Raw genomic sequence first — 17,605 nt, forward strand, 5'->3', positions numbered from 1 at the left:
CCAATTTCAAAAAAAGTTTTTAAAATCTTATTTACCCGTTTCATGCTATTCCAAAAATGTTTTCTCAAACTTTAATTAGCTTGAATTTACTCTTTTCCTACTTTATAAGAGAAGTTCTAGAGGAAATAAGTCTTTCAAGAAAGAACTGATAAAATAGGTAAGTCATAACTGAATGGCATTATACAAAAATGTAAACGAGCTAACCAAAAGGCGTTAAGTAGAATGTGGACAGCAAATGCTTCCCTCATTTACGTTTTGCATTACACTTACGAAGCAGAGGGAAGTGTCTTTTTCCTTATATAGATAACAGCCTTTACCCACACCATCACGTCAGAGCCAAGTTTATTTAATTCCCTTGTGCATATCCTCAAGACAACCCCTTCGCCAGCCTGCAGGACAAGCAGTCGTCCCATCTCGAACCTTCACGTCAAAACTTGAGTGAGAATGGCTGCACGTGTGACTTGCACTGTCACTAGCAGCAAGCAGCTCCGAGTCCCTTTCTAACACTACAGAATGCATGCGTAGCAGTACAGCCGTGAGCAGAAAATCAACAGCTAAATAAAACTGTAACTCACCCGTCGCTAGCAGACAGAGCCAGAATCCAGTCGCTGTTCTATGTACTGGCTCTGCAGCTGAAACAAGCGTTCCCCAAACGGCCCACTCGCAGCAAGATCAGAGAAAGCTACTTTTGATGGACTACAAATGCTAGAAGCAGAAAATACTTTACCAGCAACAAGTTTTAATAGCAGCATTTTGAAAAGAGAGTATCAAATGTTACCTTGGGAATGTCGGTGGCCTGTGTGCGCTGCTCCCTCTAGTGTAAAAAATACAAATCACAATCAACAAACACAAAACCCCCACAAGTTTAACTGTTCCTTTAAAAAAAGGTAATCCTCTTATCCACGTTTTTTTCCTTAAATGTTTGTAACATGATCTCTCACAATTCTAATACAAATGAAGACAAACTTAGTTTCAGCTTCTGATCTGGGTCTCTCACCTTTATTAGTGGGAAAGGATGGTACCAGAAAGGAGCAGCGAATTACGCACACCTAGGCGCCCCACTTACGGCTGCGAACACTCACCCAGAGGTCGGCAAGATACAGTGTGGCATTTACCTTTCCTTCGTCCCCCAGAATACCGATTTCCACTCTATGTTACCAGTTATTTATGGTGTCATAGAAGAACTTGGTCTAAAATGTAGTGAAGCACGTTGTGAATGCACAGATTCATCCGACAGCTGTACCTGGCGATGTACGTCCCAGAACCTGGACATGCAGCGGTTCTGGAGACCAGACTTTCCCTTCCTAAATAGGTATGAAAGCCCTTTAAAACCACACAAGCCACACTGAAGACTGACAAGTCAGAGAAATTATTTTAGACTTTCACCCAATCTGAAGAGCCACTGGATGATACTCGAGCTGCTGCAGCCTCCTCTCAAGCAGCATCTGGAAGAAACTCCTGGGACAGTTTCCATCACGTGTACAAAAGACGACCAGCATCGCCTTTCATGCCAGCTTCACCAAAAGAATATGCTGTGTGGTTCATTAGGATACTTAATGGGCTTTTTGTAATCAGTCAAGTTTTCCAGCTCAGAATTCTCTGAAGCACATACAGACACCTGCAAGATCAAGGCACCAGATTTACCTTCTCCAAGAACTGATGAAGCGGTCTCTGAAGATGAAAGTCAGAAAATGAAACTTGGAAGCCTGAGCAAAATTTGAACTAAAGCTTTCACTGAAGATGCCATTAAACAATGTTACAGACTAATGAAATGAATGCTCTGCTTTTGTTTTACAAAAAAAAGAGCTCTTTTTTTCCTCTCCTATGTTGCTACCATCAGAAGCAGCTGAGAACTTTGGAAGCCTTCTAATGAAATCATTTTGCAACTGTCTGTACGCTTTTTTTTTTTTTTTTGGACTTTTACGGGGACATCATACTTCACAGGTATCAAAATACTTACCATACAAATACCAAATTATCATCTTCCAACTCCTATCGTAACCGCAATTTCAACTTTGCAAGGTCTAACAAATCCAAAAAAAAATGTTTTCTCTTTCTGCCACAACCAGGCTGTGAATCATTATCCAGTTTCACACACACCAAATCCGAGTGTATTTGGTGGAACAAGCCTGAAATAAAATCTGATGCAGGGTGTATTTTTGGAAGACACTTACTAGGCAGTCCTACCAGCTGCAAGTGGTTCTACTGCCCTACTGTTTGATCTAGCTGGAACTAGCGCCTCTGTAAAAACTCAAATCATGGAGAAAGAAAATGGGCACTACAGCAAAATCTCAGGGGCTAAATCCAGGACAAAATTAACAGTTGAGAAAGAAATTTTATTTCAAGCTTCTAAGGGGTTATTACAAACAATAGAGAATAAAAACATTAAAAACTATTTAAAAAGTAATTGTCCCTTTAAAATAAAGATTCAAGCAGGTTTAACAATGAAGTATGCTATTCAATGAAGTTTTAAAAAAAGATTTAAAAAGTATTGGTTTTGCTGTATTTGCTAATCCTTTATAAAAAAGCTGGGCATAAATACTTCGTGCATTCATATGCATTATTTGGTGTTTCAATATTATATAACTTGGTACAGTATTTAAGATATCACTGCAAAAGAGTTCAAACACAGTGCATTTATAAATAATGGAGTCATTATAAATCACATTGCAAACATACCTTGCCATTTTCATTGTTACAAATTCAGTATCTCAGTGAAGGTAGGAATAAAGTAGCTACAACAATCAATATCTTGACTTTATTTTTTTTTCTTTTTAATATAAAAATGCAGTTCTGGAAACCCACCCTCCTTCTTCCCCCTGCCCAAACATAATGCTTTACTTCTTAAAAATAAAAATAAAGTACTAATTCTATATACATCACATGTACCATACAAAAATGTATCCAAAGTTTCTATTGCTACCAAAGTGTTCTAAATTAAAAGTTACATAAATCCCCTCATTGGAAACAAAAGATTACAAGTTACCAAAAAATCAAATTACACACAAACCATCAAGTTATTTTATACAATTTCCAATACATTTTCTCCCAAAGCAAGTTGTCGTCTCATGTGCCTGTATAAAAATGCATATCAATATATTTGTCAATTTTATTTTTCATTATAAAGCAAATTAATACATTTTCTACAATAAATAAAACACAGGGAGGCACACATATCAACAAAATTAAATCAATGGGAGTTAAATGGGATATGGTTTTGAAAAAAAAAATGTGCTTGTAGGCTTTAAGCCAGTTTTTTTTTTTTTTTTTTAAACAAAAACAATCTTAAGTTATTTTGGGCAACAATGGAGTGTTTTTGGTGATTTGCAAGTGATGTACATAGTATAATTCTTTTCGTGATGTCTTTCCCACAAAGTACCCTCCAAAATAATGCAACTTCCTTTCTTAAAATACATATTTGTAATCGTAAATTTACATCAATCTTAAATACGTGGTACTTTGTGCAAAGAGCAACAATTTACACAAACATTCAGAAGTCTTTTTCAGAAGCTACAGACCAAGGAAGAAATGATACAAGCAGCACCATATTGTATATGATTTAGGCAAACATATTGGATGCCATTTTGATATTAGGCTTTAAGATCCACTAAACACCTTCAGCTGGAAGATGGTGCTTAGGTAATTTAACCTCAAAAAGAAAGAAAAAAAAAGTAAAAAAGCATGGAAACAAAAAACAACTCCCTCCCCAGCAAAATTATAAAAGGAATTAAAGAGCTACTTCTAAAATCAGAATAAGTTAAGTGTTGAATATACATTTATGTACAATTATGAACACTATGAACAAGACATTTTAACAGATTTAGTGGAAAATCCTCCAAACTACAACACGATAAAATCATGAATCAATATGGCAATGGTGATTTAGAAGAATTGCTCAACTATTTCAAGTTTGCAGAACTCAGCCACTGAATCAACAATTAAGGGGTTGTATCTTCAATACATTCTTTTAGACAAAGAGGTTCAATTAGTAGAGTTCAAGTCTGTGTGGTATTTTTCATGCCTTGGTAGAATCTCTGTTAGTCAATATCACTGAAGTCACTGACTGGTTCTCCATGGACTCGACTCAGGTGATTCATAGCACGATCAAAAGCAATTCTTACTGCTTTTCGTATGCTTGAGTTACGTCCTTCCATCATTTTTAACTTGTCTATGGTCTCATCTATCCCAAGGGGAACCATTTTGGATTTGGGAAGCCACTGCCTGTAAGAAAGGGTAAAATAAGTATGTTAAATGTAGAATAAAAATCAAGAAGTTTGTCCAGAAATGTCGGTGCTGCTATATTGTGTTTCTCATACAGCATATCAGGTTTACAGTCTTAAATAAACTGATACAATTCCTTTTAAGATGGTACTTACTTGCCTTAAATATTTTAAGAATATGAAATATTAAGAAAGCCTCTTCCACAAAACAAGGAGTACAATCCAATTCAAAGATACTTATTTAATGATTGATAGCAAGTATCAACTTAAAAAAAATACCATGAAATACTGATACAGTTTTAATTTAAGAACAGGCAGCAGCAACTAACAATTAACAATGCTCAAGATTCACTTGGGGCAGTTTGTTTCTCTTCTTTCTTTCATTTCCGCTATTACAAGGAATTTGCAGATGATGAATTTTTGCCTGCATTTAAGACATCTCAATTTGGTCTTTGGGGAAAGCAAAACTGTCAAGGAAGTTCTGCACAGTGTGCTTTTACTCTGAAGTATGAAATCCCACTAGTTCAGTATTCAGAGTATTTCTCCATCTTAAGCTCCATGAACATCATTAATTTCTGGGCGTAGAAGAGTGATAATGAAAAAACCTCTACATTCCATTCTTCTAGTTAAAGCAAAATATTTTATAGATGAAATATTCTCAATATTTAATTAAGAAGTGTAAAGTAAATTTACGTCATTTCCGTAAATATTTATCTTAAACCTGGTTGAAGTTATGGGTATTAAGGAAAACAAAAATCAGGTAAATTAATGACTATCTCTTAAAGTATGTTACCGTAGTCTGCAATCTCAACCCTGCAAATGGCAGAAGCCATGCTTCTGTTTAAAAACAGAACCTCAGTTTGGAAGTCCATTTGGAGCCAAACCATGTGTAATTCAGACAGTAAAGTTCAATATAAAACACTTTATTGAAAGATTTTTTTAAAAACTGAATAAAATTGTCAGTTGAAATATTATTTTTATTAAAGCACTCTAAACTACAAACCTACCGTACTGAGCACACACACTGAAACCAAAAAAATGTCAAGAGTCAGTACAAGGATACAGACAAAACAATAAAGAATCGTAACACCAGCATGACAGGCAGCAGTCTAACCATTATCAGTTTTAATACAGATCACAGAGAAGTTTTAGAGAAGGTATTTTTAACAGAAAGCTTGCCCAGTCCTCCAGAAGCAAGCAGTGAAGGTGAAGAAACAAATCTGATTATCTGAAAAGGTAATCCATAGGTGATAGAAGCTGGTATCACATACTGAAGATGACACATACCCTGCAAGTGAATTGTAGTCATACACATGGGTTCAGGAGTAAAAGACTAAAGGGAGTTAAGAGGGACGAGTGCCAAAATAATCAGGATAAAAGAACCATAACCAAAAAGATTTGGGGGAGTGAGGATGGAGGGGAAAGGGGCTGGAAAAGTATTTAGCCTTTCCTGTCCATCTATGCAGAGTATACGTTAAAGCCAGCTTCACATAATACTTGCAAGATTTAGGACCAGCAGGATTTAAGTTGGATGACTCCCAAGATCAAGAAGCAATCACAGCAATTAAAGTCGCTAGGGAGAGTACACATTACACTTGTGATACCAATAAGAGAAAAAATGAGAAACAGAACACCGAACATGTTTAAATTTGGATGTTCTCCGTGAACAAAGGAGAATGCAGGCTCTTGGGGAATCCTGTGCAACTGAACAAAGGAGATCATGAAGTACCACCAATTAATTAAGAGAAAACCTGAAGAACAGAGAGACCAAGGCAAAGAATCATGATTATGCCAAAGGATCTATGGGGACAGAAAAGCAACCATCCGTTCTGAATTTCAGACAGTAAGTTATTTAGGTGATACCGTATCGAGATGGAGTCAGGAGAATGGCAGCATTACGAGGCATCACATATAACCAGCTAAAGGGGACAATGATTACCTGAAAGTGTAAGCAAATTCAAGAGTAAAACTGAGATATAAAAAGATTCAAAATTAGCTTGACCTGTGTAGAAACACGGAGGGGGGAGAGGGATTAAGAAGAACACAGGAAAGAAATATGCAAGTTGATGAAAGGAGAAAAAGAGGGGTAGATGAAAAGTTTCCTTATCTGGCAAAAAAGAAAACCCAACAACCCAAAACAAAAAACCTAGAACAAACAACATCCAAACAAAACACACCACAAAAACCCAACCCAAACCAAACCAAACAAGCTAGTGGAAGGGAAGAGAATGTTTCATTGCGTGAATTATCCCTTCGGGCTCCACAGAGTATATTGCTAATAATGGAAGAAACAGAAAAAGGGAAGGTTTCATGAAAAAAATTTAGAAAGGGCAAAGAATTTGAAATGAGAGTGTTACTAAAGCATTTACACAGGTTAAAATTTTAAAGAAAATGCACTTGAGCAGACTAGGAGGAAAACAAGTGTTGGCATTCAGAAAGCAATGATGAAGGCTGATACAGATAAATAATAAAGACTATTACCTTAAAAATTTCTTCCAAAGAAGCAATTTTATCAGGTCAATAAATAAAACCAGTTTGCAAATCAAACCAAAAGACTATTAATGACTTAAAAGTATTTTCTCCCAAACTGACCATAAAACGGTCTCTTTCAGTGATGATATTATGTCTTGGTCCAAGAATAGACTCAAATACAAAATTTTAACATTACAGTTGATACTTCCATAGGAAAGATATCCAAAGAAAGATAAAGTTTCAATTTTTTTTTTTTTTTAAAGGTACAGGCTTTTAAATTTTCAACTCACTACATCAAACAATGCATTTCAATAACATACCAACTCCTTTTATTGTCAAAAAATAGTACTAAGAATAGCTTCTCATCTGATTTGGTCTGCATTTGTTCTCCGATTTTCAGTACATCCAGGGGTGGCACTGGTATAGTAACACCGTTGTGATGGCCAGCAACACGAGGCATCTTAGGGTCAATAATCTATAAGAGAGAAAAAAAGGATAGTTCCTAATTTTTAAAACTACATAATTTACTTTAAGAGGTATTACAAATAAAAGTTAATGGGGGAAAAAAAATCACAAACTAAGCAGCCACTGCATATAAATTGGCTTTATGTTACACTTACATTACTTTTTGATACAAACTGAATAGGCATAGCAGAATCACAGGAGTAGATATAACTGGAAAAACTCTCTCTAGAGCATTTTTCACCCATATCTGTTCTTAAAGTTACACCTGAATTTTACTTAAGTACAAAATTCCAGACTGACAAGCAGGTTTCAGAATGAGAAAAGCTGAACCAGGATTTCTAAAAGCCATAACTGGCCTCAAAGTCTGGGTTTTGAATTTCAGGTACCTTAAAGAAACAACCTATATTAAGGTGCAAATATTTGTCTCTGCAAAATACAAGCCCCACACTCATAATCTGGAGAAAAAACACCCTCTAAACAAGCAAAAAACCCCAATGGAAAAGCCATAAATCAGAAATCACTTTCAAGTATCTTACATATCCAATTTAATGACTCTGTTTTCAGCAAAACATGCAGTCACAGTCACAAATCCTTTCTAAACAGCGTTGGGGGAGGAGGAAAGATGCTGCTCACACTAATCGCGCTGATGGAAAAACTCCTTCGTAGTCAGATCACAGCCTTATCGAGCACCCAGCTTCCACCAAAGAAAGAGGGGTTATATGGCTCCGTGCCTGTCCCACCCATCTCTACCCTACAAACTCCCGTTGTTTTTCTAGCATCCACACTGGCACCAATCTTAATCCACAGTGAACTGATTATGGGAACTAAATCAACAGAAAGCTAACACTGTAGGAAGTTTGTAGAAATCAGGAGAACAACTTTCTTCTCTTGACGGAGCTTTAATTCCTCCATCAATTCTTCACACACTCAGATAAAGACACCAGTGCTGACACAGGAGTGGGCAGAAAAGGAGCCCTTTAGCGTTCGATTTAAGCTGATCATGACTGAAGGGCTAACACCATTCAAGAGACAAATCAAATCATCAAACTTTCAGCATCTGACCCAAGACTGTCTGAGTCACCCTCTGAGGACGTAAACTCAAGTGCTCTGAATCTCACCTGCACAGGTTTTAACCTGACGCTATGATTACATTTCCAGATGTCCCCAGCACATTTATTGTGTAAGTCACGACTGTTCAGTCTATTACAAGCCATTGTGTATGACCTGTTTCTATAGCGCTAAATGTGTGAAGTCAAACATTTTCTCAACAACGTTTTCTCTGCAAGCTTTAAGTAGAACTGTGTGTATTCCTCCTAAAATAACATGGGCACAACAGCTTTACGTTTCCAGGACATCACTCACAACTGCATACAATCATTCAATTTATTCCAACTCTACCGGTAAAGTTTTTTGTTTCTTTAATGAACTGCAGAGTATTTTTATATTCATTTTGTAGCAGAAAATACCTTGCGGTTTCAACACTAACAAGATTAGGGACATGGTTTAGTGGTGAACTTGGCAGTCCTACGTTAATGGTCAGACTTGATGATCTTGAAGGTCATTACCAACCTAAACGATTCTATAAGGCTTATTCAGGTGACCCTTTGAACAATAAAGTATATTGCAGAAACAGTCTACTGAGAAAGGTGTGCTGGTTTTGGCTAGGACAGAATTAACTTTCTTCATAGTAGCTAGGATGGGGCTATGTTTTAGATTTGCGCTGGCAACAGTGTCGATAACGCAGGGATGTTTTTGTTACCGCCGAGCAGCGCTTGCACAGAGCCAAGGCCTTTTCTGTCCCTCACCCCACCCCACCAGCGGGTGGGCTGGGGGGGCACAGGGAGCTGGGAGGGGACACAGCTGGCCCCAACTGACCAAAGGGATATCCCATACCACATGACATCGTGCTCAGCGATATAAAGCTGGGGGAAGAAGGAAGGCGGGGTGTTCAGAGTGACGGTGTTCATCTTCCCAAGTAACCGTCATGTGTGACGGAGCCCTGCTGCCCTGGGGATGGCTGAGCACCTGCCTGCCCACAGGGAGTGGTGAATGAATCCCTTGTTTTGCTTTTCTTGGTTGTGCAGCTTTTGCTTTACCTATTAAACTGTCTTTATCTCAGCCCAAGGGTTTTCTCACTTTTACTCTTCCAATTCTCTCCCCCATCCCACCAGGGGGAAATAAGTGAGCAGCTGTGTGAGGCTTAGTTACTAGCCAGGGTTAAACCACAACAGGTATTGCAAATCTCAAAATACAGGTAGGGTAGTAGAGATTATTGACTCAACATCTGATCTTGCAATAATTTTACCATGCATCCAGTTTGTAAAGAGGGCAGAATAATCCACCTTTATTCAATCTGAATGGGAATTCATCAGTTACCTTAAGTTCACACACCAATATTTTCAGACCAGAAACAGTAGTGCATTGATGGGAAGCTGTGTACTTACCAGAGCTGGATAAGAGGGATATCCACTGCATTTGGCCCACACTACTTTTAGAGGCTCAAGAACAGATGTTGCAGCATCAGTTGAAATCCACATACTGCTATGCCCAACTTCTAAGAACAAATAATAATTAAATATAAAATTAAAATGTTAAAGAATGAAATCTCAGACAAATCTTCTGCAGTTCTTCACTTCCTCGTCAGTTTCTTATGACCATTAGAAACCAGATACCAATACCACCTTTCATGTACATACCAATAAAACCAGGTAACATTCATAACGCTCTTCAAATGATATTAGTACTTCAAACTAAGCCTACAGATACAGAATGAGGTTTTAGACACTTCTACAAACAGCATAACTTAGAACACCTTAATTCTCAGAAAGGAAGTGTTTGCCAAATTCTAATAATCCTTTCCCTTTGAAAAAGCTCAAAAGAAAACATAAAATTATGGTACCCCAAATAAGCAGTTTCTTTTGAAACTGCAACGACAATCCTGTCAAAGAGATGATGCTACTGAAGATGCAAACTGCATGGTATGTTTCCAGAGTTTTGGATATCCATAGTAGGATTAACACCTGATAACTTACAATGCTTGTCCGGTATGCCTTTCTATTCTTATGCCTAAATTCTAATCTGCATTTTAAATTCTACTTATTTATTTACGTTTAATCAGCCCTCTAGGCCTCTGCCCAGCCCCTTCCTGCAGCAAAGTTCAAAAAGACCAACAGGGTTCAAGGAAGCGGCTGCAGTAGCAGTTTCTTCCTAACAGAAAACTGAGTTTATGTTACTGCTCACTTCTACCACAACCCTTCGTTTTCTTCTCTGTTGCTCACTACTGCACTGAAGCATGAGACGGGCTGAAACCTTCTGGTCAACCAGAACCACATTTATAACGCATGCATGCAGATATACATTCTATCTCAACATCACAAAAAGTACTGGAAAAAAGTGGTTTCAGACTTTGTAAGAGTCTGAAAAAGCAAGGAAAATTTGTGTAAGGTGATCACAAAACAAACAAAAAATCAGTCAATTATTTCTCACAACATATTCCAGGTCAATTTTCAGCCACAGCCCAATTAATTCAATTATAATTTATTTGGAAGGTATGTTATCAACACCTCAAGAAAATACTTCATTGGGAAGTCTAACTCTAGAGATTCACAACTATGTAACATCAGGTATCAAAATGCACTAGTTCATAATAACTTGTCGCCACAGCATAACGAGACGTTAGATGTTTTTGAAACTAAAAGTTGGTTTATGTTCTATAATGGGTGTGGGTATCACAGGAGAATGAGAAACAAATGCAACTTTTCCCGTGTCTTTAAGACCTGAACAAGTCTCCTAAAGAAAACAAGGATCTTTGCTACCAACCCCAGCAGGCTTTACAGAGGTCTTTAATTAGTGCATTCTATTATATAAAACCATAAAACCAATCTGTTTATTTACACTGTTTCTTACTGAACTACATAACCCTGGAAAAAACAGTTCCTAAATTTATTTACTATTTTATTTATTTGTTCCTTTCTGTATCTTTTTAGAGAGGTCATTCTAGGACATTCTTCACTTTCTCCTTAAAAGCAGTAATAATATTCTTCAGTTGTACAAACATGTAATACACAGAAATAAATTACATACAGGCATTCTTATACTGCTAAGAGAAAAGCAGACTACCTAAAATACTGGACATTATGAAACACACATCAAATCCAGATGAATCATTTCAGTAGTATCTCAGAATAAAACAACCAGAGCAACTACTAACACAATAGTAAAAGCAATCTAGGCAACTTCTTTATTTCTCTATTAATACCAGTATGTCAAGTATTCACATGCCAGTTAGAAGGAATCATGAAAGTTTAGATTGATGTATCCTTCATACATAAACTATTTTGAAAAAAAGTAAAAAAAATAGAGAGAACTGTATCTCGTACTTAAAACCAGTACAAGTCTCTTCTTCGGGGCATCTAACGAAAAAGAAAAGAAACCTGCATTATTCCCAGCTACAGAACCGATAGGAAAGAAAGAAAATGGCATTTTAATGCTGAGTAGAAGCACAACATGTCAGGAAGCATACAGCCAGATTCCCTCAGAGATTTCTCAGGTGTATACACGGTAGAGAAGAGTCTCAGAATTTTTCCTAGTTGAAATGTATTCCATATGGTGATAGGGGGTTAACTACACTAGCACATACAGTTACTAGTTTTCTTTTATAACGTAAACCCCCCTTTACTTCCTCAAGCCATGAGAGACAGCATTTAAGTTAGCAGTCAGGCCAACATACTGCTAAAGATTTTAAATAACAGTACTCTCACCAGCTGAAAACCAACAGTACCGAAATACCACCAGACATAAGACCCTGCATAGTTTAAGATAAGGATGTCTTCTTACACTTTTCATTCCCTTAAAGACTTTCTACTTACAATATTTTTAAAACGACTAGCCTCTGTTTCAATACCATTCTCCTAACAGAGTCACTGTGTTTAATCTTCTGTGTTAAGTTCAGCAAAACACCCATTAGGTGCCACAAGCCTCAAAACTTTAAGGCACTTCAGCCTTCAGAAACAGAGCTAAGAAATTCACACCCAGTGCCTGCATAGCTTTCAGCAAGGAGTGCGAGCTCTTCATAGGCCAATTTTATTTTAAACCAGAAACTTCAGCCACAAACAGGAAAGTCTACTTTACTGAAAGATGATCAGATTAATAGTGCACAGTGCTGAGGGTTTTTTTGGGAGTTTTTTTCTTTGTTCATGGTGGTGTGGCTCATGTTTTGGGTTTTTTTACATAGAATAAACTTCGATTTTAACACCTAAATCTGCAGACAAATCCATTAACACTGAGCATATTTAAGCTCCAAAACTACTGCCACCTAAGAGGTAGCTGTGGTATCTGCAGTGTAGATTTATCATTTGTGCTAAAGAACAATCCATCAAGACCTTTCTTTTACTGTGTAACTCTTGGCTGGACAGTGTTCTCTCTGCTGTCGATGTTACCTGTTGAAATGAAGACCACACAGAGGGGAAAGCTATTTTGAGTCAAACGCAGCAAAATGTTCCCCTACAATGTGACCCTGCCCACCAGTCTGGTGTGACTGAAAGGGAAAACAGCATCTAGACACTGCTGGAAAAAATACTGTTGCTAAGATTTACTGAGGAAAAAAAAACTGACAAGAAGGTGAATCAACTGGCTGGACGAAGATGGGGACAAAGAACTGAAAAAACTGGGACAAAGAGCACCTGGGAACAGGAGAACATCAGGGAACAAGGCATAGCCAGGCAAAAGGATTAGACAAGGTTCAAGAGGACAGGGGGAAGAACACATTGCCACTTTTGATGCAGCAACTTCCTGACCCTGCTAAGGAATCCAAGACCTACAAACCTCAGGACATCTCTGTATACAGCAGCTATTAATGAAAACCACTCATAGCACGTGTCTATTCATCTTCCAGTGCTCCTGCACACCAAGGACAACAAGCTATTACATATAGATAATTCTATCTGAAAACCAAAAAACCTCTCCTATTAAACCTACAAGTCCAAGCCCCAAAGTTAAACAGAATTCTGAGTCACTTTTGAAACTTTACTTCATCCTCTGTGTTTATATCTCAATATAAACTTCATATTTGAATACAGAACTTATTTTTCCATAATAACTTGTCCAGTACACTGAATGGACCTGCCCCTAAAGCATATCTCAGTCTTACAAGTCAGAAGTGCTGAACAGCACTGTTACAGAAAACAGCATGCCCTAACTTGCACACTTGGCTTTGTGATTTCAATAGCACCCTTATACTGAAATATGTTAGTCCAAACACTAACAACGTTATATGTGCACTACAATGATTACACCTATTAATCAATGCAAAACCGCATCCCATCATAACTGCAGGACTCGATGTACCATACTGCAGGTTCTGAGAGAGCATCCTGTAAACAGAAACAAGATTTTCCTTGGACCTGAAGACAGCAGAAATGCAAGAACTGTATTTGTTTCTAAAGCATTTAGAAATTACTGTTTGAGATATTTTGCCAAAAATGAACAACGCTTAAGTTTCTTTGTAAAATCTGGGATTTTACTAATAAAAGTAAATCATGTTAAAATTCCCCGTTATGCACAGACTGTAAGCAGGAATATTCACCTCACTCCTACTTATTTCCTCTTCTTGATATGCTGAGGTAACAGGGTGCAGAAAGCAGACAAAAGAGCTCATATTAGACAGAATACATAGTAACATAAAATAATGCTGTTAAGTGTCATACGGTCCTCCTTTTAGGCAGCTGTAGAATGTATCTGAGAACAAAGAATTAAGAGAGATCAAGGAGAATTCTGAAAAAACAAGAACAGAAACTTGAAGTGGAAATTGTTAAATTTAAGACTACCCAGGACAGAGTAAGAAAAGCAAATGATAAAGGTTAAATGCCGTATGGTTACCATACAGATAATAAAGATACTAAAACTGAAAGTACTGAAGCATTAGCTGGCAACAGATTAGCTTCAAGAAAGGAAGACAAAAACTGATCATATAAGGAGGAAAGAATAGACTAAGGCAAACAAAGAGCCAGATAAAAGCACTAGAAAGACATGAAAGAGTCCTGGACAAGGAACACCCGTGATGAGTGAGAGAAGAGCTGCAAGGTCAGAAACTAAAGTCAGGCCTGCTAGACGCTGCAAGGCTGAAACACAGTTCTACGTACGGAAGAGAAGACGTACTTAAAGTTTGTAATGCAATGAAAATACTAAACAGGTAAAAACCATACCAACAGAACAGTTCTTTCCCTAAAATTTGTTATCTTACTATCCTCTACATTCCTAGAAAACTCCACTTCCTTCCAAATTCAAGTTTTTCCTGAATCAGAGCAGACCATGTCTTACTCATCTGTCAACATGTCTATACAGAACAGTATACGAGGAGTACGTTCTAAACCAAAAAGCCGAACAAGGAAAAATATCAATGGAACCACAAGTAGTGCTTCAGGCCAAGTTTCATTTGTATTACTAGAGTAGCTTGCGCACTTTAAATACCATTTATTAATCAAAAAACCAAGATCAGGTACCATTTTCTTCAGTCTTTAAAGAATTAAAAGCAGAAACCAGTGGTTTCTGCAATGCTATCAACCCCACTTTCAGGATGTTTAATATATTTCAACAGCGAAAACAGAATGCTAGAATCTGTGAAATAGATGGACAAAATTATAGACATTCAATATTATTAAGAATGCAAATTATAGTTACCAGCTGCAATTCTTGCTGCTTTGGCATAGTTCCCATTTTCAATGCATGATATCAATTCACTTCGGTCTTCCAGTGTGTGTCTTCGTATAAGTGCAGGTTTTCCTTTACCACATTTCGGTAGGCTGAAACTACCAAAGTATTAATATTAAAACCATCATTTGATAACTAAAATTGTTCACTATAAATCAAGACTTAAAAAAAATAATTTAAAATTCATCAGTACACCGTAAAACCAGAGCCGCAAGCTCTAACACATTTTACGTAACAAACACAAACTACAACATAAAAGCCAAAACCTCAGATTATTTTCATGTACAGATTTGCCTGGTTATCAGCAAAAGACAAAGAGTACGTGACTGCATCTCAATTGCTCTGCAGGTTATACGTGCACAAATGACAGAAGCTGCTTTGTCTTCAGTGTTGAGTGGACACTGGCCAAATGAAAACACGTTCCCTCTGCTCCAACAGTTCCATTACATAGGAAACCCAATTATTTTGTCTTTCATTTTTCACTACAAATTCAAGTCCTTCAATTGCAGAGCACCTATACGCAAAATGGGAAATTCGTTCTCTGCACACTTATGTAAGAGATCACAGAATTTGAGCAGTAATTATTCTAAATCAACTCCTCAATATATCACATTTACAAGAGATGCAATATTCAGTTCTCTTTGTTTCTGAAAGTCTGTTTTGCCTGCGTCAATGAGTACGTTAACACCATTCCCTTAAACAGTTTAATACTGATCTTGAACACATGAATAAAGCCTTCTTCTTTTCCTCCAACAGATTTACCCTGTACTCCCATATGCCCCATCCTCATAGCTCTGGAATGGAGACAGCTACCTTCTACCCAGAGATTAGCGTGCTTTTACATGATACGCACCACTGGTGATGGAAAAATATTTATCAATGGTGGCAGAGGTGACCACTCTGACAGTCTATCTTTAACCGACTTCACAAAGAGAAGGTCAATAGTAGGTACACAGGTGCTATCGTCACTGCAGTAACTAGACAGTAATCCAAACCACAGACTGATAATCTACAGTTTCACAGCTACCGAATTTACCTTGCCTGTGTACAAAACTCTGCTTTGGAAATGGCTTCTCTCCTTCCCTCACCAAAATAAACACACCCATTTCTACTGACAGGATTAGGAAGGTAACTAAACCAAGATACTATACGCACAAATACGTATATGTATAATCTACATAGTGCAAAAGATGCATAAGTCAAGTATAAAGTGTAACTGCCCGAATCTGCAATAACCTGAATTGATCAAAAGAATACTAGCGATCCTGAAAGTTGTCTCAGATTTGATACACAACTGAGAAAATCAAAAGGTACTCTTCTTTTAAAAAATCTACGCATCCTCCGATGTGGGTCACAAGCAGTATAGAAAACTGATCTATTCAGTTCCAATTCTGTATTTTGGATTTATAGTTTTACCTTGAGTTACACAAAAGACTGTTACTAGATGAAATACTAGATTCTGATGCACAGCGGCGACGAGGTTCGACTTTTCTTCCCGGAGTATCATCTAATGCTCTCTCTTTACTTCCATCTCCAAAACCATTTGACAGACCTACAGCATAACACAAAAATAAATTGCATCAAACCAGAAACCACACCATTTTCATTAACAACTTTTTGCTTTCATTATTTTCTGCACTTCAAGTATTTTGATGTGATGAAAAAGAAAGAACATGAACATTAACAACATATTTCATTTCAAAACACAGTATTATAAATAGGAGGTTCCTGTAGTCCAGATTTTAAAGATAGGATGGAAATTTGGGTATCATAAAAAAAAGTGAAGATTGTAATATGGGAAGTGCCAAATGGAATATCAAATCAGTTTTTCTATGTAATGTTTCCAACCACTACGACAGTCAGGCTGCAGAAGTTGGGTAGGAAAAACAAGAAGAAAAAACAACACACCAAACGTTACAAACCAGGCAAATTTACTAATGACCACAACGCTCATTTGAATGCAATGTTACACCCTTAGGTCAAGAAAACCCTTTTCAAACACTGGAAGTAAAGAGTGGTAGGGATTCCCTCCTGATGCTATCTATTTCTTCCTGAAAGTCCTTCTATTTTAGTAAATTCAGACGGACATCATCAAGCCTGTTCTCTGTGTTCAACAGTTATATGCACATTACTACTTCTGACTATCCTTCCCCTGGCACAAGTTTACATACCTCCAAGGATATTACATGTTAATTTCATAATTGTAATGAAAACATTAAAAAGGCATTTATATTACAAACTACTGATTTGATGGGCTGCCACCAATCCCACTCTGGGTTTGCTAATTCACAAACAGTATGGTTCCTATTAAGCCACTTCCATATTTGATTAAATAGACAAGTTAAGAGGTTTAAAATACTGTTTTAAAGACTTTTCTCCAAGGGCAGGGGGTGGGGGTGGTGTGTGTGTTTGTGTACATTAGGACTTAAGACAGAATCCAACACAGCCTCGGGAATATCAACAGAAACAAACTGGCTAGAGACAATGATACTAGCCTGCAAACAGCTACTGCAAGCTGTAGACTGCAAAGAGAACAAAATTTTAACACTAATTCAATTCTGAGCACACTTATTTCCTTATAATGAAGTTCTTACTTAAGGCATACAACCAGCATGCTTCTCATACTGCAAGAGCGAGCTACCCATCCCAGCCACCCTATTATCAGTGTCTTAAAGGTCATTGTGATCTTCGTTCATTCAGACATAGTCAAATAACCTTATATAACTTCACATGCCCCTCCA

The 17,605-nt window shown here is 37.3% G+C and overlaps 1 protein-coding gene across 3 annotated transcripts in view; it reads right to left on the bottom strand.

Moving 5' to 3' along the window:
* Positions 1-2,315: 2,315 nt before the first annotated feature.
* BRD1 (bromodomain containing 1) overlaps positions 2,316-17,605 on the bottom strand; it is a 63,815-nt gene continuing 48,525 nt past the window's right edge. For all 3 annotated transcript variants that reach the window (XM_056339977.1, XM_056339976.1, XM_056339975.1), the window contains 5 exons: positions 16,281-16,416; positions 14,835-14,962; positions 9,602-9,711; positions 7,013-7,167; positions 2,316-4,221 (listed from right to left, as the gene is read on the bottom strand). In XM_056339977.1, the coding sequence (XP_056195952.1) occupies positions 4,038-4,221; positions 7,013-7,167; positions 9,602-9,711; positions 14,835-14,962; positions 16,281-16,416 (713 nt within the window). In that variant the 3' untranslated portion in view covers positions 2,316-4,037. The remainder of the gene's footprint in view (positions 4,222-7,012; positions 7,168-9,601; positions 9,712-14,834; positions 14,963-16,280; positions 16,417-17,605) is intronic.

The sequence above is a fragment of the Falco biarmicus genome, chromosome 5 (assembly GCF_023638135.1).
Source record: "Falco biarmicus isolate bFalBia1 chromosome 5, bFalBia1.pri, whole genome shotgun sequence".
In the NCBI taxonomy this organism is placed as follows: Eukaryota; Metazoa; Chordata; class Aves; order Falconiformes; family Falconidae; genus Falco; species Falco biarmicus.